Below are 26,248 nucleotides of genomic sequence, written 5' to 3' on the forward strand. Positions count from 1 at the left end.
CCCCACCATGCCTGACTGTAGGGAAGACACACTTGTGTTTTTCCTCCTCACCTGGTCCCTCCCCCACACACGCCTGACACCATCTGACACCAAATACCTTTATCTTGTCTCATCAGACCACAGGACGCGGTTCCAGTAATCCATGTCCTTCGTCTGCTTTTCTTCAGCAAACTCTTTGCGGCTCTTTCTTGTGCCTCATCTTTAGAAGAGGCTTCCTTCTGGAGACCAATTTGATGCAGTGTGCGGCGTATGGTCTGAGCACTGACAGGCTGACCCCTCCCCCACCCCTCCACCCTTCTTATATCCTCGGCCATCTTTATGTAGAGACACAATTCTTTATATCAGATCCTCAGAGTTCTTTGCCATGAGGGGCCATGTTGTCCTTCCAGTGACCAGTATGAGAGAGTGAGAGCGATAACACCAAATTTAACACACCTGCTCCCCGTTCACACCTGAGACCTTAACGAGTCACATGACCCCTGGGAGGGAAAATGGCTAATTGGGCCCAATTTGGACATTTTCACTTAGGGGTGTCCTCACTTTTGTTGCTGCTGGTTTAGACATGAATGGCTGCGTGTTGAGTTATTTTGAGGGGACAGGAAATTTACACCGTTATACAAGCTGTACACTCACTACACAACATTGTAGATACATGGGGCCAGATTCAGAGAATAAGTACGCCGGAAAATCTGCTGATACTCCGGCGTACTTCCAAATTTGCTGCATCGTATCTTTATTTGTAATTCACAAACCAAGATACAACGGCATTTGGCTAAGATCCGACAGGCGTACGGCTTCGGATCGTAGGTGTAATACTTCGGCGGCCGCTGGGTGGAGATCGCGTAGTTTTCCAGCGTCGGGTATGCTAATTAGCTGTTTACGGCGATCCACGAAGGTAAGCGCGTTCGTCGCATTCTCTTACGTCGTCGCTAGTCTGCTTTTTTTCGCGTCGCAAAGTTACGGCTGCTATTTAGGTGGTGTAACAATAGACAGCCCATGTTAAAGTATGGCCGTCGTTCCCGCGTCGAATTTCACATTTTTTTGCGTAAGTCTTCCGGGAATACGAAAGTACGTTACGCACGTTGCCGTTCAAAACATTACGTCATTTCGCGCGAAGCACGGAGTGAAATTTCAAAACGGAGCATGCGCAGTACGTCCGGCGCGGGAACGCGCCTAATTTAAACGGTCCCCCGCCCCATTTGAATTAGGCGGGCTTGCGCCGGACGGCTTTACGCTACGCCGTCGCAAGTTTACACGCAAGTGCTTTGTGAATCAAGCACTTACACTGAAAACTTGCGGCGGAGTAACGTAAAGACGATACGTTACGCCGCCGTAATTGTTCGTGAATCTGGCCCAAAGTGTCATTTCTTCAGTGTTGTCACAAGAAAAGATTTACACAAATGTGAGGGGTGTACTTACTTTGGTGAGATACTGCATATATAATGAAGAGTGGGGGGGGGGTCAGTAATTCTTTTTTATATATATAAAAAAAAAACTTTATTTAAACTTCACAATGATATACATAGTAACAATACTGCATTTGAATAAAATTCACGTTTCTTCTCCTATAGAATTCATCTCTTTCTAATGAGAGCTCCTCCCCCTCTCCTGGGCGCCTCAGTGTGACGTAGAGGTGGGAGGGGCGGGTTAGATGTAGGAAGAGGTTCTCCTGATTGGAGGGTTCCGGGTCACTGCAGTCACCCGCCCCGCCCCCTCTCCTTGTATACACTTTCTCGTCACCATGGTGACGGAGGCCGGAAGAGGGCGGGGACACGGGTCGGCCTGTTTTGGTCCTTTCGCCTCGCCTTCCGCATTCCACCACGCCCACCGGGGCGGCCATTGGGCCGCAGGCGGGAGGAGGGGGCGGGGCCGGAGAAGGAAGTGCGTCTGGACCGGGGAGGGCGGGGCCAGCGGGGAGCGCAGTGACACAAGATGGTGGATGAGCTGGAGGAGCTGGAAGATCTGGTCCATGTCACTGTGGGCGACCTACCGAGCCGGGGCTACGGGGTGATGGAGGAGATCCGCCGCCAGGGCAAGCTGTGTGACGTCACCCTCAAGGTGAGACACGCCCCCCTTACTGGGGAGACCACTCACTGCCGGGGGGACTGCGAGTGACCCCGCCTCTTTTCCTCCCGGCCCCGCCCCTCATTATACTCTCCTCCCCCACTGTACCGACCCCCCTGTCCCACTTTAACGACTCTCCTCCCCTTCTATATCTACCCTTCCCCCACTATACTGACCCCCCTCCCCCACTATACTGACCCCTCTATATCTACCCCTCCCCCACTATACTTCTCCCCCTCCCTCCCCCACTGTAATGACCCCCCCTCTATACTGACCCCCCCACTATAATGACCCCTCCCCCACTATATCTACCCCTCCCCCCACTATACTGACCCCCCTCCCCCTCTATACTGACCCCCCCTCTATATCTACCCCTCCCCCACAGTAGTGACTAAGCACTAGTTTTAGGCTGCATTGACACCTAGACGTACGTTACCGCGGCGTATTTTGCCGCGACAAATTGCAGCGGTTTGTCCCGCGATTTGCCGCGACAAAACGCGGTAAAATACGCCGCGGTAACGTACACAGGAGGGGTGACAACATTGTCGGCTATGGCCGAACGCCGCCTGAAAAAAAGGTCCGGGACTTGTTTTCAGGCGTACGGCGTGGAGATGTGAACCATCTCCATAGCCGACAATGTAAATTCACCCCTCCAGCGTATCATGGGCTGCTGCGGCGTCGCGCTTCAGGCGTATATACGCCTAGGTGTGAATGGGCACTTAGTGCGAAACGCGTCAGCGGTCAGGTTTTATTTCATTTTGCTGTGACTTGTAGTTCTGTGCTTCTTTTAACCCCTTCCCGCCCGGTGAATGGTCAATTGACATCCGGGAGGTGGTTGTGAAATCCAGTGGGGGGCGCGCAGCGCAGGGATCGGTGGTGCGGGGTGTCAGTCTGACACCCTGTATCTCCGATCTCGGTAAAGAGCCTCTCACGGATGCTCTTTACCACGTGATCAGCCGTGTCCAATCACAGCTGATCACGATGTAAACAGGAAGAGACGCTGATCGGCTCTTCCTCACTCGCGTCTGACAGACACGAGTAGAGGAGAGACAATCTGCGGCTCTCCTGACAGGGGGGGGGGGGGGTTTGTTTATCAGCGCAGCCCCCCTTCGGATGCCCACACTGGACCACCAGGGAAGGGGGCAGTAAAAAAATAAAATAAATGAGAAAGATGCCAATCAGTGCCCACAAATGGGCACTGACTGGCAACATGGGCACTGGGATAAACAAGTGATGCCCTGAGTGCCACCCCTCAGTGTCCATCCATGCCCAGTGCCCACCTAACAGTGCCACCCATGAGTGCCCATCAGTGCCCGCAATCGAAGAAGAAAACTTTTTCACAAAAAAAATAACAGAAAAAAAACTTATTTTTAAAAAAAAAAAATTGGCCTTTTTTTAGTTGTTGCGCAAACAATAAAAATCCCCCATTATAATGTCTCTCCTTCCCCACAGTATACTCCCCCCCCCCCCCCCCCTATAATGCCCCCCCCCCCCCCCGCTATTCTGCTCCTCTCTCCCACTATATTGACCCCCTCTGCCAATTAAACAGACCGCTCCCCCCCCCCCCACTATTCTACTCCGATCCCACCCACTGTACTGCCCCCCCCTACTGACCTCCTCCTATACTGACTGCCCTCCCCCATCTATAGTGTCTCCTCCCCAACATGACTGGCTCCCCCTCCAACTGTACTCCCCTCCGCCCCCAAATATTCTGCTCCCCTCCCCCACTATCATGCCCCTCCTCTGCCGATTATACAGACCCCTCCCCCCAACTATTATTCTCCACTCCCTCCCACTATACTGCTCCCCCCCAGCTATACTATTCCCCTCCCCAACTACACTGACCCCCCCCTTCCCCACTATTCTGAACCCCTGACTATACCGACTCCCCTCCCCCAACTACACTGACCCCCCCATAACTATGCTGACTCCCCTCCCCCATCTTCATTGTCTCCTCCCCAACAGAACACACTCCCCCTCCTCCAACTGTACTGACCCCCCCACCCCCACGATACTGATCACCCTCCCTCACTATACTGACCCCCCCCCCCCCGCACTATACCGACTTCCCTCCCCCATTATACTGACTTCACCACCCCTCCCCCCACTATAATGAATCCCCCAACAACTGGCTCTCCTCCCTCAAGTGTACTGACCACCCCCCCCCCCCATTATATTGACTTTACCACCCCTCCCCCCCACTATAACAACTACCCTCCCTCTACTATATTGACCCCCCAAATATACTTGCTCCCCCTCCTCCAACCATACTGACTTCACCCCTCCTCCCCCCCCACTATATCGACTCCCCTCCCCCAATTATATTGACTCCCCCGTGCACCTCTCTGATCCGGTGACTTGTCCTTAAGGTTCCCCTAGCGGGAAAGTTCCTGCAAGGACTGCGCAGGCGCAAACTTGCCGACGGAAATCTCCGAACCTCGGCCGGCATCCAGGCTCATTACTTAACATCCCCGTGGATTGGAGGATGTTAAAAAAAGAGCCAGGAGGCCGGGCGAGCGGAGCAACTGGCCACTCTCCTCGAAATCCACGTCGCCCTGGATCCCGGCCGAGGTTCTGAGATTTCCGTTGGCAAGTTTGCGCCTGCGCAGTCCTTACAGGAACTTTCTCGTTAGCCGGAACCATCTCGGCAGATCACCGGGAAGAGTGTTGTGGGCGGAGTTCCCCTCAGTAAGTTTCAGGTAGTTGGGTGTAATTATTCCCTGTCGCCAGGTGGGGGTTGGGATGAGGGCGGGGTTTGTGCGTTGTATGGAGATGACTCATCGTGTCACATGACTCGCTGTCCTCGCATCACCCCGAGGTTCCCGCCCTCCCGGGAGAATGGCGGAGCTTCCGCCCAGGGGGTGTGTTCTAGTTGGAGATCTCCGGATCTTTCCAGGCTCAGAGACCTGAAGGTTCTATCCCAGCCCTTCCCCCACCTTTCTATCCCAGCCCTTCCCCCACCTTTCTATCCCAGCCCTTCCCCCACCTTTCTATCCCAGCCCTTCCCCCACCTCAGAGCTGCTGATCTTCTCCATCCTCTTTTAGCCACTTCCTCCTCTCCCCCCGGCTGCGTCCCCCCATTTTGCTCTCTTCTCTCCCCTGGCTGCGTCCCCCCTTTGCTCTCTTCTCTCCCCCCGGCTGCGTCCCCCCATTTTGCTCTCTTCTCTCCCCTGGCTGCGGCCCCCCCTTTGCTCTCTTCTCTCCCCCCGGCTGCGTCCCCCCATTTTGCTCTCTTCTCTCCCCCGGCTGCATCCCCCCTTTGCTCTCTTCTCTCCCCCGGCTGCGGCCCACCCTTTGCTCTCTTCTCTCCCCCCGGCTGCGTCCCCCCTTTGCTCTCTTCTCTCCCCCCGGCTGCGTCCCCCCATTTTGCTCTCTTCTCTCCCCTGGCTGCGCCCCCCCCTTTGCTCTCTTCTGTCCCCCGGCTGCGGCCCCCCTTTGCTCTCTTCTCTCCCCCGGCTGCGGCCCCCATTTTGCTCTCTTCTCTCCCCCGGCTGCGTCCCCCCCCCCTTTACTCTCTTCTCTCCCCCAGCTGCGACCCCCCCTTTGCTCTCTTCTCTCCCCCGGCTGCGGCCCCCCCCCCCTTTACTCTCTTCTCTCCCCCAGCTGCGACCCCCCCTTTTGCTCTCTTCTCTCCCCTGGCTGCGCCCCCCCCCTTTGCTCTCTTCTGTCCCCCGGCTGCGCCCCCCCCCTTTGCTCTCTTCTCTCCCCCGGCTGCGGGGGGCGCTGACCCTGATCCCTTTTATCTATAATATTGTCCAGCACTCTGTAGATCCGTGTTTTGTGTATCGGATACAATGTGACTTTTATAAAAGATCGCTTCATTCCCATTGGCTGATCTGTTGTCTGCATGACAGTCATAGGGGCTCCATAGGGTCGCTCTGCCCCATTTCCCCCGTCCTCCAGACCTTGTACATTCCGGGGCCCCTCCCCCCATAGAGACGGAGGATGGGGTCACCTGGGGCAGACGGTGTGGAGTTAACGAGCCGAGATCTGCGATGTCCTTCATCCGCTTATTGTGAGATCCGCAGATAATCCCCTCTGTCCTCCCCCTCCCCCCCCCTCTGTCCTCCCCCCTCTGTCCTCCCCCCTCTGTCCTCCCCCCTCTGTCCTCCCCCTCCCCCCTCTGTCCTCCCCCCTCTGTCCTCCCACTCCCCCACCAGAGCCAGCTTCACCTGCACACTGCTCTCCCTCCCCTCCCCCACCAGAGCCAGCTTCACCCGCACACTGCTCTCCCCCCCCCCCCCCCCCAGAGCCAGCTTCACCCGCACACTGCTCTCCCTCCCCTCCCCCACCAGAGCCAGCTTCACCCGCACCCCGCTCTCCCTCCCCTCCCCCGCACCAGAGCCAGCTTCACCCGCACACTGCTCTCCCTCCCCTCCCCCACCAGAGCCAGCTTCACCCCCACACTGCTCTCCCTCCCCCACCAGAGCCAGCTTCACCCGCACACTGTTCTCCCTCCCCCACCAGAGCCAGCTTCACCCGCACACTGCTCTCCCTCCCCCACCAGAGCCAGCTTCACCCGCACACTGCTCTCCCTCCCCCACCAGAGCCAGCTTCACCCGCACACTGCTCTCCCTCCCCCACCAGAGCCAGCTTCACCCGCACACTGCTCCCCCCCCCCAGAGCCAGCTTCACCCGCACACTGCTCTCCCATCACAGAGCCAGCTTCACCCGCACACTGCTCCCCCTCCCCCATCACAGAGCCAGCTTTTCACCCGCACACTGCTCCCCCCCCCCCACCAGAGCCAGCTTCACCCGCACATTGCTCCCCCTCCCCCATCACAGGGCCAGCTTCACCCGCACACTGCTCCCCCACCAGAGCCAGCTTCACCTGCACACTGCTCCCCCTCCCCCCACCAGAGCCAGCTTCACCCGCACACTGCTGCCCCTCCCCCACCAGAGCCAGCTTCACCCGCACACTGCTCTCCCTCCCCCACCAGAGCCAGCTTCACCCGCACACTGCTCTCCCTCCCCTCCCCCACCAGAGCCAGCTTCACCCGCACACTGCTGCCCCTCCCCCACCAGAGCCAGCTTCACCCGCACACTGCTCTCCCTCCCCCACCAGAGCCAGCTTCACCCGCACACTGCTCTCCCTCCCCTCCCCCACCAGAGCCAGCTTCACCCCCACACTGCTCTCCCTCCCCCACCAGAGCCCGCTTCACCCGCACACTGCTCCCCCTCCCCCATCACTGGGCCAGCTTTTCACCCGCACACTGCTCCCCCCCACCAGAGCCAGCTTCACCCGCACACTGCTCCCCCTCCCCCATCACAGGGCCAGCTTCACCCGCACACTGCTCTCCCTCTCCCACCAGAGCCAGCTTCACCCGCACACTGCTCTCGGCTCTCTTCACCTTCTGATATATTTTTCTGTATTTCTCCTTCCCTGATAATGACACACTGTGATGTCATCACCGGGCCTCTGTGTTTCTCTATACAATGCAGGCAGATCATGGCTGGTGGGAGGGGCCAGCAGGAGCTTCCTGATAACATCCCATCACCCGACCTCAGTACTCCTCCCAGGAGTGCTCAGTCCTGATGTAGGCAGTGGGAGGAGTTATACAGGCCTTGGTAACGCCCACATGTGAAGCCGTGCCTCCATGATTGGAAAAAAACTGAATGAAAGGGGCGGGGACAACCAGGCTGGGGAGAAAAGGGCTAGATGACGCTGGAGGCGGGGCTCCACCTGAGAAGATACAAGATAACGATATAAATATATCCGTCTCGCAGCCGACGTGCGCTGGGTGTGGCACAGAGCAGATTATTGGGGGATTCCTGGCGATGGATCGGCACGCGGTGGGCGTGGTCTGACCTCACACCATTAACCCTTCAATCGTCTGAGGGATCCGGCATGTGGGAGGAGCTCTGCCCTGAGCCGAGGCGGAGTCTGTGCCACTCATTACCAGACAGGCCGTCCTTCCCTCCCGTCCAATCACAATTCAACCCCAAAGTGTTGTGGGCGGAGTCTCTTTTATCTGACGTTCTTTCTCCCGTTTTACAGGTCGGGGAACACAAGTTTAGCGCCCATCGGATCGTGCTGGCGGCCTCCATCCCCTACTTCCACGCCATGTTCACCAACGACATGATGGAGTGCAAGCAGGACGAGATCGTCATGCAGGGGATGGACCCCAGGTGAGTACCGCCCCCCTAGTGTACCTGTCACCGCAACTTTGTATCCCTCTATCTCCCGTCTGATCAATGTTTATAAACAATGTTACTTTGTATCTCTCTATCTCCTGTCCGGACCAAAATGCAGGTAAAGGACCAGGCCCCTTTTTGCGATTCGGCACTGCGTCGCTTTAACTGACAATTGCGCGGTCGTGCGACGTGGCTCCCAAACAAAATTGGCGTCCTTTTTTCCCCACAAATAGAGCTTTCTTTTGGTGGTATTTGATCACCTCTGCGGTTTTATTTTTTGCGCTATAAACAAAAATAGAGCGACAATTTTGAAAAAAATGCAATATTTTTTTACTTTTTGCTATAATAAATATCCCCCAAAAATATATAAAACCAATTTTTTTTCCTCAGGTTAGGCCGATACGTATTCTTCTACATATTTTTGGTAAAAAAAAAATTGCAATAAGCATTTATCGGTTGGTTTGCGCAACATTTATAGCGTTTACAAAATAGGGGATAGATTTATGGCATTTTTATTATTTTTTTTACTACTAATGGCGGCGATCAGCGATTTCTTTTTTTTTTTTTTTTTTTTCCATAGGTGGAGGATGGTGGAGTTTGTTGTAGCCTGGGGTGGTGCTCGGTGCTAGGATGGATGGATGGTAGAGTTTGCTGGAGGCTCTAGTGGCGCTCAGTGCTAGGATGGATGGTGGAGTATGTTGGAGCCTGGGGTGGTGCTCGGTGCTAGGATGGATGGTGGAGTATGTTGGAGCCTGGGGTGGTGCTCGGTGCTAGGATGGATGGATGGTGGAGTTTGTTGGAGCCTGGGGTGATGCTCGGTACTAGGATTGATGGTGGAGTTTGTTGGAGCCTGGGGTGGTGCAAGGATGGATGGATGGTGGAGTTTGCTGGAGCCTGGGGTGGTGCTAGGATGGATGGATGATGGAGTTTGCTGGAGCATGGGGTGGTGCTTGGTGCTGCCTGGCCTGGTATTCTTCACATAGTCACCTGTGCAGAGTGTGGGCACGTGATCCAGTGTTGGTTTTCTAGTGGGGTTTTTTTCCGGGATTACTGCCAAAGATTTGACCTTCTGACCCGTAATACTAATGAATGAGACAATAAATGTAATTTGGAATCCTCCATGATGACCCTTCTTCCCTCTTCTCTCTTTGCAGCGCTCTGGAAGCTCTGATAAACTTTGCGTATAACGGGCACCTGGCCATAGACCAGCAGAACGTCCAGTCTCTCCTGATGGGCGCCAGCTTCCTGCAGCTGCAGAACATAAAGGACGCCTGCTGCTCCTTCCTAAAGGAGAGGTGAGTCACAACCGACGAGATCTTCGTACTCCGATCAACATTCCTATAAAGAGATCTAATGACCTCTGTGTGATATCGGGGGTTGGTGGCTTAGAGCGGAGTGAGCAATACATGTGGGTCAACAGGACATCCTTCCATCTAGGGATGTGTGTTCAACCATCAGATTCCAGGAACTGGGTGTGGGTGGTAGACTCATTATAGGATGGTAAAGGGAATCCATAGAGGTGTAATCGAACGGTTCATGGTGAGGTAGGCCAAAAGGAACCACAAAGCGTCCAGTAGATCCTTAGAAGGTGTTGCCCAATGGGTCATGGGGAGTTGGGCCAAAAGTAACCAAAAAGCCTCTAGTGAATCCATAGAAGGTATAATCCGAAAGGTCATGTGGAGGTGGGCCAAAAGGAACCAAGAAGCTTCCAGTGAATCCATAGAAGGTGTAATCCAAAGGTTCATTGGGGGGTGGGCCAAAAGAAACCAAGAAGCTTCCAGTGAATCCATACGTGTCTTACCCCATCTTCCGTATTGCTGGGGAGATTCTTGGGGAACGCAGAGTAGACTCTTCCATTGCAAGAACCTCTTCCCTGAGATTTTGGCTGCTCTATATTGCCCAGGACCCTTCCTGGAAGGACGGTGGTGTCCTCCTTGCCTAGGCGCTGTGGCTGAAGAGTCAAGTATAGGCTAAACTTTTTACTTTGGTAAAGGTTGTGCCAGTTATAGACTAGAGCTATCCCAGGGAGAACCTGGGCTTAACAAACACTTCAATATGTACAAATTAAGGCGGCTGGCAGCGGTTAATGCAGCATGCACTGTCTGAACACCTATGACTACTGGTCTGTTGATAGACAGTGATAATGGTGGTGTAGCTCTGAGCCCACTGTGACGGTATCGGTATGATATCCCCGTCAACGTTCCCTTCTTCCCATAACGAAAATCACCCCAATATTCCACGAGGAGGGATATCCCTGGAATCGCCCAGAAAGCCACACATGAGACCAGCTTACTGCTTGAACAACACAGACTTTAATGTTATAACACACAGCTTATATGTCATTTCCAAAACTGTTACAATGACAAATCTCCGCCCCCCTCACACTGGGGCTTCCATACAGATTATAGGTAGACACGACGGGGCCGATGCTGAAACACATTTTCTTTAGACAATGACATCAATGACGCTGAGCACTAGCTGTACTGAATACATCAACCAGACCGCTCGACCCCGCATATAGAGAGATAATTACCACAATGAAGCAATCAGAATAATTAACACAAGCCACTTAAACCCAGCTCTCCTTCACACAACACAATAGATCAATTAACCTTTAGAAATAGTGAGGGGACATTAGCACATCAATAACCTGGCTAGCAGGGAGCAGTAAACTGAGACCTATAGGCAAATGTATCACACCCACCTATGACTACTAGTGGTCCATTGGGTGATGGTAATAATGGCGGTATAGCTCTTAATCCACCCATTACTCCTGGCCCATTGGCTTACAATGATAATGGTGGTCTAGCTCTGAGCCCACCTATGACTACTGGTCCATTGGGTGATAATGGCAGTGTAGCTCTGAGCCCACCTATGACTGTTGGTCCATTGGCTGGCTGTGTAGTTCTGAACCCACCCATGACTCCTGGTTTATTGGCTTACAATGATAATGGCGGTGTAGCTCTGAGCCCAACCATGACTACTAGTGGCCCATTGGGTGATAGTAATAATGGCGGTATAGCTCTTAATCCACCCATTACTCCTGGCCCATTGGGTGATGGTGATAATGGTGGTGTAGCTCTGAACCCACCTATGACTACTGGTCCATTGGCTGACAATGGTAATGGTGGTGTAGCTCTGAGCCCACCCATGACTACTGGTTCATTGGCTTACTATGATAATGGCTGTGTAGCTCTGTGCCCAACCATGACTACTAGTGGTCCATTGGGTGATAGTAATAATGGCGGTATAGCTCTTAATCCACCCATTAATCCTGACCCATTGGGTGATGGTGATAATGGTGGTGTAGCTCCGAACCCACCTATGACTACTTGTGGCCTATTGAGTATTATTGATAATGGTGGTGTCGCTCTGAGCCCACCCGTGACTCCTGGCCTACTGGCTGACAATAATGGCGGTGTAGCTCTGAGCCCACCTATGACTCCTGGTCCATTGGCTGACAATGATAATGGCGGTGTAGCTCTGAACCCACCTATGACTGTTGACCTGTTGGCTGACAGTGATAATGGTGGTGTCGCTCTGAGCCCACCTATGAATTCTGGTCAAAAACAGGGGGAAGGGGGATAACATATAGGCACTCACATTAGCCCACATCCGAAATGGTAGTTCAAAAAAGAAAGAGGTTGTACTACACTAGGTAGTGACATGGCGGACTTTCAAAGGCAATCACAGGGACATAACGGGTAATATAAAAATAGATTTAATTACAAAAATATATATAGGTACAAAACAATTTCAATAAATGTTGAGGAAATTACATAAATACATATTATTGTTAGAGCAATATGATCGTCTCGCCGACGCGTTTCGCCTTACGGCTTCTTCAGGACGAGTTTTGAGATTTTATGAGGATATTGCTACTCGCATACGTCAAAAGGTTGGTGGCCGTCCACATTCATCAAGGATCATTGAAATCCCGGGTAAAATAAGTTGCTGGTTCTGAAAATAAAGACAAACGAGCAAAACCGGGACCAGCAAGGCAAAGGGCAGGTGAGGAAGAGCCTGAAGGAAAAGCAGATTCCCATATAAGGCAGTCACACTGCACTGTCCAGCAAAGGACAAACCGGAGGGTTTTTAAAAAGCCTTGCAGCCTTAGAGGTGTAGTGTGTCCCGGGGGGGTAGCAGCCTGTGCTCCGCTGAGCTTGCTGGTCCCGGTTTTGCTCGTTTGTCTTTATTTTCAGAACCAGCAACTTATTTTCGCCGTGGCCCCTATACATCATTCAGGAGATTTCCTCCTCTCATTGGGCTTACCAACTTATCACCTGGTACTCGTTTACCCGGGATTTCAATGATCCTTGATGGATGTGGACGGCCACCAACCTTTTGACGTATGCGAGTAGCAATATCCTCATAAAATCTCAAAACTCGTCCTGAAGAAGCCGTAAGGCGAAACGCGTCGGCGAGACGATCATATTGCTCTAACAATAATATGTATTTATGTAATTTCCTCAACATTTATTGAAATTGTTTTGTACCTATATATATTTTTGTAATTAAATCTATTTTTATATTACCCGTTATGTCCCTGTGATTGCCTTTGAAAGTCCGCCATGTCACTACCTAGTGTAGTACAACCTCTTTCTTTTTTGAACTATGAATTCTGGTCCATTGGCTGACAGTAAAAATGGCGGTGTAGCTCTGAGCCATGACACCTGGTTCATTGGCTGACGATGATAATGGCGGTGTAGCTTTGAGCCCACCTATGACTCCTGGTCCATTGGCTGACAATGATAATGGTGGTGTAGCTCTCAGCCCACCCATGACTATTGGCCCATTGGCTGACAATGATAATGGTGGTGTAGCTCTGAGCCCACCTATGACTCCTGGTCCATTGGCTGATAGTGATGTGGGCAGTGTAGCTCTGAGCCCAGCCATGACTATTGGCTGATAGTGATAATGGTGGTGCAGCTCTGAACCTTTCCGGATTTTTGTATTCATTGTGTTTCTTCTCTTTAGGTTGCACCCAAAGAATTGCCTGGGGGTGCGGCAGTTTGCGGAGACCATGATGTGCGCGGTGCTGTACGACGCTGCCAACCGCTTCATCCACGAACACTTTGTGGAGGTGTCCATGTCGGAGGAGTTCCTGGCGCTGCCCTTTGATGAAGTCCTGGAGCTGGTCTCCCGGGATGAGCTGAATGTGAAGGTGGAGGAGCAGGTACGTGTCTACAGAGAATGAGGAACGGGTTCATCGCCCTGTCCGGTCACATCGGTCCGGCTCTACTCTGAAACGTAAACAAGCTCCCAACTGCTATAGGGGCCTGGAGATTTTCATGCTGGTGCTGCTTCTGACGTAACTCTCAGGTCCGGTGGCAGCAAAAGGTTTACAGGCCCATCAAGCACAAGCTTGATGCAAAGCTTTTCTGATTGGACGAAGTTGACAGTGTGACATCTTCCTGAGCCACACCCAGCTCCCAACTGCGCATGCGTGAGCTTGTTTAGTGCTCTGTGAATGGTCCTGCAGCCTCCTGGAACATGAGAGGTGTCCTAGGAGGGGGCGGGGGAAAAAGGGCATCATGCTTGCTTGATGCTCTGCGAATGGTTTTGCAGCTTCCTGGGACATGGGGGCGGTGTCCTAGGAAGATGCCCGAGAGAAGGAGGGTGTGGCAAGGAGCTTCAAGTTTGCTTGGTGCTCTGCAAATGGTCCTGCATCCTCCTGGGACATGGAAGGTGTCCTAATAGGCTGCGGGAGGGGGTGGGGCAAGAAGCATCAAGCTTGCTTGGCCTGCATCCTCCTGGGACATAGGAGGTGTCCTAGGAGGGGCGGGGCAAGGAGCATTAAGCTTCTTGGTGCTCTTTGAATGGTCTTGCAGCCTCCTGGGACATAGGAGGTGTCTGAGAAAGTTGCGGGATAGGACGGGGTGTGGCAGGGAGAACCAAGCTTGCTTGGTGCTCTGTGAATAGTCTTGCAGCCTCCTGGGACATGGGAGTTGTCCTTAGAGGCTGTGGGAGGGGGCAGGGCAAGAAGCATAAGGCTTGCTTAATGCTCTGTGAATGGCCCTGCAGCCTCCTGGGACATGGGAGGTGTCCTTGGAAGCTGTGGGAGAGGAGGGGGCATAGCAAGGAGCTTCAAGCTTGTTTGGTGCTCTGTAACTGGCCCTGCAGCCTCCTGGGACATGGGAGTTGTCCTTAGAGGCTGTGGGAGGGGGGCAGGGCAAGAAGCATAAGGCTTGCTTAATGCTCTGTGAATGGCCCTGCAGCCTCCTGGGACATAGGAGGTGTTCTAGAAGGCTGTGGAAGGGGAGGAGACGGTGCAAGGTGCATCCAGCTTACTTGGTGCTCTGTGACTGGCCCTACAGCCTCCTGGGACATGGGAGGTGTCCTTGGAAGCTGCGAGAGAGGAGGGGGCATAACAAGGAGCTTCAAGCTTGCTTGGTGCTCTATGAATGGCCCTGCAGTCTCCTGGCACATAGGAGGTGTCTGAGAAAGTTGGGGGATGGGAGGGGGTGTGGCAGGGAGAACCAAGCTTGCTTGGTGCTCTGTGACTGGCCCTGCAGCCTCCTGGGACATATGAGGTGTCCTTGGAAGCTGCGTGAGGGGGCATAGCAAGGAGCTTCAAGCTTGCTTGGTGCTCTGTGAATGGTCCTGCAGCCTCCTGGAACATGAGAGGTGTCCTAGGAGGCAGCGGGAGGGGGCGGGGCAAAAGGCATCATGCTTGCTTGATGCTCTGTGAATGGCCCTGCAGCTTCCTGGGACATGGGGGGTGTCCTAGGAAGATGCCCGAGAGAAGGAGGGTGTGGCAAGGAGCTTCAAGCTTGCTTGGTGCTCTACAAATGGTCCTGCATCCTCCTGGGACATGGAAGGTGTCCTAAGAGGCTGCGGGAGGGGGCGGGGCAAGGAGCATTAAGCTGCTTGGTGCTCTTTGAATGATCTTGCAGCCTCCTGGGACATGGGAGGTATTTTTAGAGGCTGTGGGCGGGGCAAGAAGCATCAAGGAGAGGAGGGGCATAGCAAGGAGCTTCAAGGTTGCTTGGTGCTCTGTGAATGGCCCTGCAGCCTCCTGGGACATAGGAGGTGTCCTAGAAGGCTGTGGAAGGGGAGGAGACAGTGCAAGGTGCATCCAGCTTACTTGGTGCTCTGTGACTGGCCCTGCAGCTTCCTGCGACATAGGAGGTGTCCGAGAAAGTTGCAGGATGGGAGGGGGTGTGGCAGGGAGAACCAAGCTTGCTTGGTGCTCTGTGAATAGTCTTGCAGCCTCCTGGGACATGGGAGTTGTCCTTAGAGGCTGTGGGAGAGGGCAGGGCAAGAAGCATAAGGCTTGCTTGTTGCTCAGTTTGGCCCTGCAGCCTCCTGGGACATGGGAGGTGTCCTTAGAAGCTGTGAGAGGGGAGGAGGCGGGGCAAGTAGCTTTAAGCTTGCTTGTTGCTCAGTTTGGTCCTGCAGCCTCCTGGGACATGGGAGGTGTCCTAGGAGGCTGCGGGAGGGGGCAGGGCAAGGAGCATCAAGTACTGATTTTTCTCTGCTGACATTTAGTAGCTTTAACAGGTCTTAGCCCTCCCCTAGTCTGTTATTGGACAGTGAAAGGAGAACCAGCAGACTGATGAGCTCATCTCTGTCACTCTGCTTTCTCTTCCTATCAGCGTGCCCCGTTTTTGGCACATGAGTCCAGCAGCAGAACAACCTCATTGTGCAGCTTTTCCTTTCACCTAGACTTAGCTCTGCTGTACAGGGATTGAAAGAGACTGATACCAGTAAAGATATGGATGATAACCTTCTCTTACATCTCTCTGCTCTGGCGGCAGGTGTTTGAAGCTGCGTTGGCGTGGATCCGCTACGACCGGGAGCAGCGAGAAGTCTTCCTCCCGGAGCTGCTGACTAAAGTCCGCCTGCCGCTTTGCCGCCCCCAGTTCCTCACCGACCGCGTGCAGCAGGATGATCTGGTGCGCTGCTGTCATAAATGCCGGTATGTGTATTCTAAGAAAAAAATAAATAACATTCAGTGGTATATTTAATATTATTCGTGTCTCCATGCCTCTTAACCGGTTCCTTCCCGGCCTATAGGCTAATGATGACCGGCCGGGATAGTCATTTTCCCATGAAGTCCTCTCGGAACGCTCCTTGTGGCACACTGCAGCACGATCTGTCACCGACTATGTCCAATGACAGATTTCTGTAGCAGGCCGCTGCCGGTAGGTACCATGTGATCCCTGTGACCAATCAGAGCAGATCACATGGCAATTGTAAGCAATAGATGGCTTCCATTCATGTCATTCATTGTGTACAATTGTGTTGCTAGCTGTGATTGGTCACAGTGATCACATGGTACAGACAGGGCCAATCACAGCCCAATTGTCCGATGACAGATCACTGTACCAGGCCGGTACCATGTGATCGCTGTGATGAATCACAGCAGATCACATGGCAATTGTAAACCATAGAGGTCTTGTTTAGGGAAGGACAGGTTGGGTCTTGTTTAGGGAAGGACGGGTTGGGTCTTGTTTAGGGAAGGACGGGTCGGGTCTTGTTTAGGGAAGGGCGGGTCGGGTCTTGTTTAGGGAAGGACGGGCGGGGTCTTGTTTAGGGAAGGACGGGCGGGGTCTTGTTTAGGGAAGGACGGGCGGGGTCTTGTTTAGGGAAGGACGGGCGGGGTCTTGTTTAGGGAAGGACGGGCGGGGGTCTTGTTTAGGGAAGGACGGGCGGGGTCTTGTTTAGGGAAGGACGGGCGGGGTCTTGTTTAGGGAAGGACGGGCGGGGTCTTGTTTAGGGAAGGACGGGCGGGGTCTTGTTTAGGGAAGGACGGGCGGGGTCTTGTTTAGGGAAGGACGGGCGGGGTCTTGTTTAGGGAAGGACGGGCGGGGTCTTGTTTAGGGAAGGACGGGCGGGGTCTTGTTTAGGGAAGGACGGGCGGGGTCTTGTTTAGGGAAGGACGGGCGGGGTCTTGTTTAGGGAAGGACGGGCGGGGTCTTGTTTAGGGAAGGACGGGCGGGGTCTTGTTTAGGGAAGGACGGGTGTGTGATGAGCTTGCGGTGTGTTTTTAGGGATCTTGTGGATGAAGCGAAGGATTACCACCTGATGCCAGAGCGCAGACCTCATCTACTGGCGTTTAAGACACGTCCGCGGTGTTGCACATCAATCGCCGGTCTGATCTACGCCGTGGGAGGGCTAAACTCTGCAGGTACCTTGTATTCCTGAATATTAAATGCTGTGGGGTTCAGTAATTGTATTTGTGAGAATGCTGGGCTTGGCATCGACTGCAGGCCTATTCCTGGCTGGAGTATGGTGCACTGTGCACTCCTCACCACTAGGGGGACGGGGCAACTAATCTGGTCCAGACTGTAAAAGAAAGGGAAGTTCATGACCATCACATCTGCTATATGTCCAAACGTATGTGGACACCTCTTCCAATGATGGAGTTCAGATGTGAAGGGTCCAATTAATATTTCATCATACAAATATATTGCAGACAGTTGTGCTCTTCCAACCTTGTGGTAACAGTTTGAAGACCCTTTTCTGTTCCACCATGACTGTCCCCTGTGTGTAAAGCCAGCTCCATAAAGACATTGTTTGACCAATTTGGTGTGGAGGAACTCGAGTGTCCTGTACAGAGCCCTGACCTTAACCCCTGAACACCCAGGTCTTCTCACCCAACATCAGTGCCTGACCTCACAAATGGCTTAATGGGCACAAAATCCTATAGACACAGTTCAAAGAGTGGCACCACCTCCACAATGACATGGAATGCTTGTTGTGAGCCAGGTCTTCTCATCCAAAATCAGTACCTGACCTCACAAATGGCGACAAATTCCCACAGACACCCTACAAAATCTTATGGAAAGCCTTCCCAGAAGAGCGGAGGATGTTATTGGCACAAAGTAGGCAACCCGAAAATATCGGTCATAGTTTAGGAATAGGATGTCCAACAGTTAAACCTTATCCACCATGATTGTGCCCCTATCTATAAAGACACTGATGACCTGATTAGTGGGGAGGAACTCCAGTGCCCTGCACAGAGCCCTGACCTCAACACTACTTAACACATTTGGGATGAATGGGAATGTCCATTGTTGGACCAATATTCTGATCCCTTGGTCTTCTGGTTCTGATCCCTTGGTCTTCTGGTTCTGATCCCTTGGTCTTCTGGTTCTGATCCCTTGGTCTTCTGGTTCTGATCCCTCGGTCTTCTGGTTCTGATCCCTCGGTCTTCTGGTTCTGATCCCTCGGTCTTCTGGTTCTGATCCCTCGGTCTTCTGGTTCTGATCCCTCGGTCTTCTGGTTCTGATCCCTCGGTCTTCTGATCCCCTTGGTCTTCTTCTGGTCCTGATCCCCTTGGTCTTCTTCGGGTACTGACCCCCTTGGTCGTCTTCTTCTGGTCCTGGCCCCCTTGGTCGTCTTCTTCTGGTCCTGGCCCCCTTGGTCGTCTTCTTCTGGTCATGGCCCCCTTGGTCTTTCCATCCCCAGTACCTGACATCAGAAACGGGCATGAATCCCCACAGACACACTCCAAAGTCTTGTGGAAAGCCTTCACCGAAGAGTGACTATCTCTGGCCCCGCCCCTTTTATTAATTGGACTTCAGTAATTTAAGTCATGGAGGCTCGGCATTACATGTGGGTGTTACTTATGCAAATGCAGCCTGCCTAGTAACGCCCACTGCTCTAGCCTGACATCCACCCATTGAGGCATTCTAATATTTGCCTAACCCTTCCCACCGCTTACATCAAGACTGAAGGGCTCTTGAGAGGAGTGCTGAGGACGTGTTCTGTGAGGTCCAGGATTATGGAGGAGGGGGGGGGGGGGCTGAGAAATAACGATCGGGAAGGGGTTATACGGTGCCGTAGAACGTACTGAACCGTTTCTCCAGAATGTGCCCCCTGTGAAGTGATTCCCTGTTAAATGTTTAAGACGAGTAGCACATTTCTACGCAGGCGATTCTCTGAACGTGGTGGAAGTCTTCGACCCCATCGCCAACCACTGGGAGAAATGCCAGCCCATGACCACGGCTCGCAGCAGAGTGGGCGTCGCTGTTGTGAACGGGCTCCTGTACGCCATCGGAGGGTACGACGGCCAATCGCGGCTCAGCACCGTGGAAGTCTACAACCCGGAGACAGACGTGTGGACCAAAGTGGGGAGCATGAACAGCAAAAGGAGGTGAGAGAGAAATTATTATTATTATTATTATTATTATTATTATTATTATATTGTCCTACAGAAACCATCCTAAATCTTTTTATTAGAGGTGCACCGAAATGGAAATTTCAGAAACGAAACCGAAATAAAAATAAAAAAATGTCAGGCCGAAACCGAACCCGAAAATGACTTTTCTTTTTTTTTTTTTATAATTGTATGTTAAAACAGTACAGTCGGATTGCAAAAATGTATGGAGCATTCTATCGCTGTCCCCCAATTGCCGCCTCTTGTTTTTTTTTTTTTGTTTTTTTTTTTTGTAGCTTGTCGTTTTACTTTTTTTATTTTTGTATAATTTTCTTATTTTTTATATTTTTCTTATTCTCTACTTTTTAATTACTTATTTTATTAATTTTATTATTTCTTATTTTTTTTTACCCTTAACTTTATTGCTATCACACAGGAGAAAATACCGTATTTATTGGGGTATAGCGCGCACCCCTAAAGTTGCCCCGAAATTCCTGTGGAAAAAAGATTTTTGTACTTACAGTTTTGGTGTCTTACGCGACATCCATCGGCGGCCTCGTCGGGTCCGGCGTCCGTCTGCGGCTTTGGGTGTCCTCTTCGTCGGGTCCGGCGTCCTTCTGCGACGTCCTCCCCACTCGTTTCCCGCTTTCCCGCGCCGAGTTTGAATACTGCACCGGCATATACCGAGCGCAGTACACTCCTGTATAGTCAGGCAGGCTCGGCTTCTCTCGCGCTGACGTCCTGTACGTCCAGGACGTCAGCGCGAGAGGAGCCGAGACTGCCCGACTATACACGAGTGTACTGCGCTCGGTATATGTCGGCGCAGTATTCAAACTCGGCGCGGGAAAGCGGGTATCGGCGTATATCGCGCACCCACGATTTTTCCCTGATTTTCAGGGCAAAAAAGTGCGCGGTATACGCCGATTAAATACGGTAATTCCCTGTGTGATAGCAATTGGAGGTGACAGGTTCTCTTTATTAACCCTGTCGCCTCCAAAACAGGAGTGCATTGGCGGCAGGGACAGGAGCCAGACTAGGCAGCCGGGGGGGGGGGGGGGGGGGACAGAGTCCCGAAGATAGAGCCAGCCGAGGGATGTTTGTGGGGGCAGAGGGGAGGACGGATGGCTGCAAACATGTTATGCTAGAAAGGAAGGCAACTCACCGCCCGTATGTTGAAACTGTCTCCACGCTGCTCGCACACAGCCCCGCCTCCTCCTAACCCCACGCTGTGATAGACAGAACACATCTCAGCATTAGACCGGCATTCTGTCACACTGCTCGCACACAGCCCCGCCTCCTCCTAACCCCACGCTGTGATAGACAGAACACATCTCAGCATTAGACCGGCATTCTGTCACACTGCTCGCACACAGCCCCGCCTCCTCCTAACCCCACGCTGTGATAGACAGAACACATCTCAGCATTAGACCGGCATTCTGTCACACTGCTCGCACACAGCCCCGCCTCCTCCTAACCCCACGCTGTGATAGACAGAACACATCTCAGCATTAGACCGGCATTCTGTCACACTGCTCGCACACAGCCCCGCCTCCTCCTAACCCCACGCTGTGATAGACAGAACACATCTCAGCATTAGACCCGCATTCTGTCACACTGCTCGCACACAGCCCCGCCTCCTCCTAACCCCACGCTGTGATAGACAGAACACATCTCAGCATTAGACCGGCATTCTGTCACACTGCTCGCACACAGCCCCGCCTCCTCCTAACCCCACACTGTGATAGACAGAACACATCTCAGCATTAGACCGGCATTCTGTCACACTGCTCGCACACAGCCCCGCCTCCTCCTAACCCCACGCTGTGATAGACAGAACACATCTCAGCATTAGACCCGCATTCTGTCACACTGCTCGCACACAGCCCCGCCTCCTCCTAACCCCACGCTGTGATAGACAGAACACATCTCAGCATTAGACCGGCATTCTGTCACACTGCTCGCACACAGCCCCGCCTCCTCCTAACCCCACGCTGTGATAGACAGAACACATCTCAGCATTAGACCGGCATTCTGTCACACTGCTCGCACACAGCCCCGCCTCCTCCTAACCCCACGCTGTGATAGACAGAACACATCTCAGCATTAGACCCGCATTCTGTCTATCGCAGAGTGGTTAGGAGCAGGCGGAGCTGTGTGCGAGCAGAGCGGAGACAATTTCATTGTGTGTTTTACCGCTCTGCAATCCCGCGTTGCACCACTAGTCATTATCGGCAATTTTTACGTTTTTTCGGCATTTCCCCAAAACAGCTATTTTCGGACGATATGTATCAGCCGCCGATATATCGGTGCATCCCTACTTTTTATAGTTGTATATCTCTGACATATACCACAGTGCTGTACAGAGAACACTGAGGGATTCACATCAGTCTCTTTACCAGAGGAGCTCACACTCTAATCCCCCCCTCCCCCATGGCTGGTGGGAGGGGCCAGCAGGGTGCTGTATATCTAATTCTGTTTTGTCTCCTCCTTCTTTCAGTGCGATGGGGACGGTGGTCCTGGACGGACAGATCTTTGTGTGTGGGGGATACGATGGGAACTGCTCCCTGAACTCTGTAGAGACCTATAATCCCGAGACTGACAAGTAAGACTCTGATGATGAGCGTGTTCCGGCCTTTCTTATTTAGTATCTGACGCCTTCTATGTCTGAGCAGGACTGGTCCCTAGGGGGTCAGCACTTTCACACGACCCCTGGCAGGAGGCCTCACGACTTCCCGTTGGGTATGGGTGGTGGTAATCCGGGTGCGGTTGTATTTACCTCTCAATACATCTTTATTCCAGATGGACGGTGGTGACGCCGATGAGCTCCAATCGCAGCGCGGCGGGCGTGGCCATATTCGAGGGTCGGATTTACGTCTCGGGTGGACACGATGGACTTCAGATCTTCAACACCGTACGTGCTCCTTCCTTCCTTCCACATAAGGCTTCCATACACATTACAGTCCTATTGTACAATACTCATACAACCTCTTGTGCTGACCATACACTATACCATCTGATTGTACAAACTCTTTGAGACCCCTTGCACACAGGGCTTCCCTCCCAGCGTTTTAGGGGAAGACAACCTGCGGTTCCGGAGCATCACTGGTAATCACCGGGATAAGGGGTGGGCAGGAGGGGTGGCTGCCCCGGGCACTATTGTATTATGTGGGGTGCGCCTCAAGGATATTGGGGAGGATTTGTGTTGGGAGGGGAATTTGGAAGGCAACAGGGGGTAAGCTCTAGAAATTTGATGGGGGAGGGGGCTTTTGGGTAGGAGGATTTGTGCTAGGAGAGTGGATTTGGGGGGGTTTGTTCTAGAAGAGGTGAAGTGGTAGAGGGGGAAGAGGGTTTGGGGCTAGGAGGGGATTTTTTTTGGAGGGGGGAGGGGACAATTTGTGCTGGTAAGGGGTTTGAAGACTGGGCTTTCTGTAAGTTCAGGACGGTTGTAGAACAGAAAAACATACAAGGCGCCTCTAAGTGCAGAAATATTAAACTTTTAATATCCCCTAAAGGGGTTAAAAACACTTACAAGATGGTGGATGAAGCAGGCATGTAGCAGGTAAGTGTGTCCAGAAGATGTTCCAGTGGCAGGGCAGTCCCAGTCTGATGATAAAGCTTCCAGGGAAGTCCACAGGATAACAGCCAATTTGTGCTGTGAGTGTTTAGAAAACTCAATGGTGATGGAGCCTGGGGATGATGTCAGAGGAAGCGAGACAAAAACCAGCATGGAACACAACCAGGAAGAGGGCAGGAAGTGGCTCCATCACCATTGAGTTTTTTAAACACTCACAGCACAAATTGGCTGTTATCATGTGGACTTCCCTGGAAGCTTTATCATCAGACTGGGACTGCCCTGCCACTGGAACATCTTCTGGACACACTTACCTGCTACATGCCTGCTTCATCCACCATCTTGTAAGTGTTTTTAACCCCTTTAGGGGATATTAAAAGTTTTATATTTCTGCACTTAGAGGCACCTTGTTTGTTTTTCTGTTCCCATTAGAGATTGCTTGTCTCCCTGAGTGCTGCCTAAAGTGTGTGAAGATCTGCTACCCTCTCCAACACAGACTTTATCTGTCAGGATTCAAATTCTTGGAGCGCCCTGGATATACACATTTTTCTGGATCAGGACGGTTGTAGACTGGGCTTAATGGAAGGTCGGGACAGTTCTAGACTGAGCTTTCTGAAAGTTCTTTCTGGAAGTTCAGAACGGTTGTAGACTGGGCTTTCTGGACGTTGGGGACGGTTGTAGACTGGGCTTTCTGGACGTTGGGGACGGTTGTAGACTGGGCCTTCTGGACGTTCGGGACGGTTGTAGACTGGGCTTTCTGGATGTTCGGGACGGTTGTAGACTGGGCTTTCTGGAAGTTCATTCTGGAAGTTCGGGACGGTTGTAGACTGGGCTTTGTGGAAGTTCATTCTGGAAGTTCGGGACGGTTGTAGACTGGTCTCCCTGGAAGTTCGGGACGGTTGTAGACTGGGCTTTGTGGACGTTCAGGACGGTTGTAGACTGGGCTTTGTGGACGTTCAGGACGGTTGTAGACTGGGCTTTGTGGACGTTGGGGACGGTTGTAGACTGGGCTTTGTGGACGGTTGTAGACTGGTTTTTGTGGACCTTAGGGACGGTTGTAGACTGGGCTTTCTGGAAGTTTATTCTGGAAGTTCGGGACGGTTGTAGACTGGTCTTCCTGGAAGTTCGGGACGGTTGTAGACTGGGCTTTGGGGACGGTTGTAGACTGTTTTTTGTGGACATTAGGGACGGTTGTAGACTGGGCTTTCTGGACGTTGGACGGTTGTAGGCTGGGCTTTGGGGACGGTTGTAGACTGGGCTTTGTGGACATTGGGAACAGTTGTAGGCTGGGCTTTGTGGACGTTTGGGAAGGTTGTAGGCTGGGCTTTGTGGATGTTGGGGAAGGTTGTAGGCTGGGCTTTGTGGACGTTGGGGACGGTTGTAGGCTGGGCTTTGTGGACGGTTGTAGGCTGGGCTTTGTGGACGTTGGGAACAGTTGTAGGCTGGGCTTTGTGGATGTTGGGGAAGGTTTCAGGCTGGGCTTTGTGGACGTTGGGGACAGTTGTAGGTTTGGCTTTGTGGACATTGGGGACAGTTGTAGGCTGGGCTTTGTGGACGTTGGGGACAGTTGTAGGTTTGGCTTTGTGGACTTTGGCGACGGTTGTAGGCTGGGCTTTGGGGACAGTTGTAGGCTGGGCTTTGGGGACGGTTGTAGGCTGGGCTTTGTGGACATTGGGGATAGTTGTAAGTTTGGCTTTGTGGACGGTTGTAGGCTGGGCTTTGTAGACGTTGGTCCAGAAAGCCTTATGTAGGTCTACAATCTTCTCCCCAACGTCCTTGGACAGATCTTTGGTCTTGGCTTACACCAGGATCCTTTTTAGAGTAATCTCTCCTCCCCTTATCCTTACACCAGGGTCCCCATCAGAGTAATCCCCCCCCCTTATCCTTACACCAGGGTCCCCATCAGAGTCCCCTCTCCTTTACAGCAGGATCCCAATCTGAGTCCCTCCCCCCCCCTTTCTCCTTTAGCGCAGGGTCCCCATCTGAGTCCCCCCTCCTCCCTACACCAGGGTCCCCATCCCCCCTTTCCCTTCCACCAGGGTCCCCATCCCCCCCTTTCCCTTCCACCAGGGTCCCCATTAGAGCCACACTACAGCCGGTGGTAGTTTGGTGAGCCCTCCCTAGGTGGTGGCGCCCTCTTCTTTCCATGTTTTGTAATAGCCGGTCTCTCTGATTCCTCCACAGATGGAATACTACAACCACCACACCACCACCTGGCACCCCGTGGCCAGCATGCTGAACAAACGTTGCCGACACGGAGCCGCCTCGCTGGGGAGCAAGATGTTCATCTGCGGCGGGTACGACGGCTCGGCCTTCCTCAGCGTGGCCGAGGTCTACAACTCCATGGCCGACCAGTGGTACCTCATCACCCCCATGAACACTCGCCGCAGCCGCGTCTCCCTGGTCGCCAACTGCGGCCGCCTCTACGCCGTGGGAGGCTACGACGGCCAATCCAACCTGAACTCGGTAGAAATGTACGACCCGGAGACCAACCGCTGGACGTTTATGGCCCCCATGGTGTGTCACGAAGGCGGGGTGGGGGTGGGTTGTATCCCGCTGCTGACCATCTAGCACGGGTGGGGGGAGGGGCCACAAGAACACATCCCACTGTGACGGGAACCCGGGATCAATTTTTTTTTTTTTTTTTTATAAATGTGAAAGTTTAGACAGGTACAAATCCAGGTGCTCATTTTCCTTTCCATCCTGTTTTATCCCCTTTGTGCCCCCCCTCCCCCCTCCATAATGGTCAGACAATCTCTACCAGTATAACGAATGTATTTATTGACTCCTCCCCCCGAGGGGAGGATCTTCAGGGTCCAAGCACAGACTGGCCAACCCCTGAGGGACAGTTTTTTTTTTTTTTGTGAGCTAATTTCTCTGCACCAAAGTGATGGGCGTGTCGTGCACTGAGCTGTGTGTGTGCTTTCTTCTCGTGTCCGGGAGCTTGCAATCAAGTCACCTTTTCTTTTTTTTATTATTATTGTTGTATATCTGTAGAATATTTGTTTTCAATATAGTGCCATAGAGTTCCTTGTAATGAAACCAAAAAAAACGAATTTTTTATTTATTGTTTTTGCAACTTGCTGTCTTCCTGTGGTGGGGGGGGGGGAGGTGCCGGGGCAGCAGGGGCGCGCCGGTCTGGTGAGGGGTAGACGATTCAATTTCTCCAAATTCTTACCAATGGAATTCAATTCAACTGAATTTGGGAAAATTCGAATCGCATTCGAATTTCAGAAGATGGACGGTTATATTCTATTCTCTAATTTTCTATTTTATTATTTTTTATTCTATTCGAAATTTGTATTTCAGAAGGCGGTTCTATCCTTTTCTATTTTATTCTTTTCTATATTCTGTTCGAATTCAAATTTTTT

At 52.5% G+C, this 26,248-nt stretch overlaps 1 protein-coding gene across 2 annotated transcripts; it reads left to right on the top strand.

The window, feature by feature from the left end:
* The first annotated feature begins 1,906 nt into the window (after positions 1 to 1,906).
* Positions 1,907 to 25,929, top strand: KLHL18 (kelch like family member 18). Of its 2 annotated transcripts, none has more exons than XM_040355243.1 (10): positions 1,907 to 2,058; positions 8,063 to 8,193; positions 9,354 to 9,494; positions 13,177 to 13,375; positions 15,960 to 16,120; positions 17,196 to 17,332; positions 19,066 to 19,303; positions 21,804 to 21,908; positions 22,106 to 22,217; positions 25,062 to 25,929. In XM_040355243.1, the coding sequence occupies exons 1-10, from the start codon at positions 1,933 to 1,935 to the stop codon at positions 25,446 to 25,448; spliced, it is 1,737 nt and encodes a 578-aa protein (XP_040211177.1). In that variant the 5' UTR covers positions 1,907 to 1,932; the 3' UTR covers positions 25,449 to 25,929. The 2 variants fall into 2 exon arrangements, with proteins under 2 accessions (XP_040211177.1, XP_040211178.1); XM_040355244.1 differs by having other exon boundaries at positions 19,081 to 19,303.
* Positions 25,930 to 26,248: the final 319 nt, after the last annotated feature.

This window comes from Rana temporaria, chromosome 5, assembly GCF_905171775.1.
Source record: "Rana temporaria chromosome 5, aRanTem1.1, whole genome shotgun sequence".
NCBI lineage: Eukaryota > Metazoa > Chordata > Amphibia > Anura > Ranidae > Rana > Rana temporaria.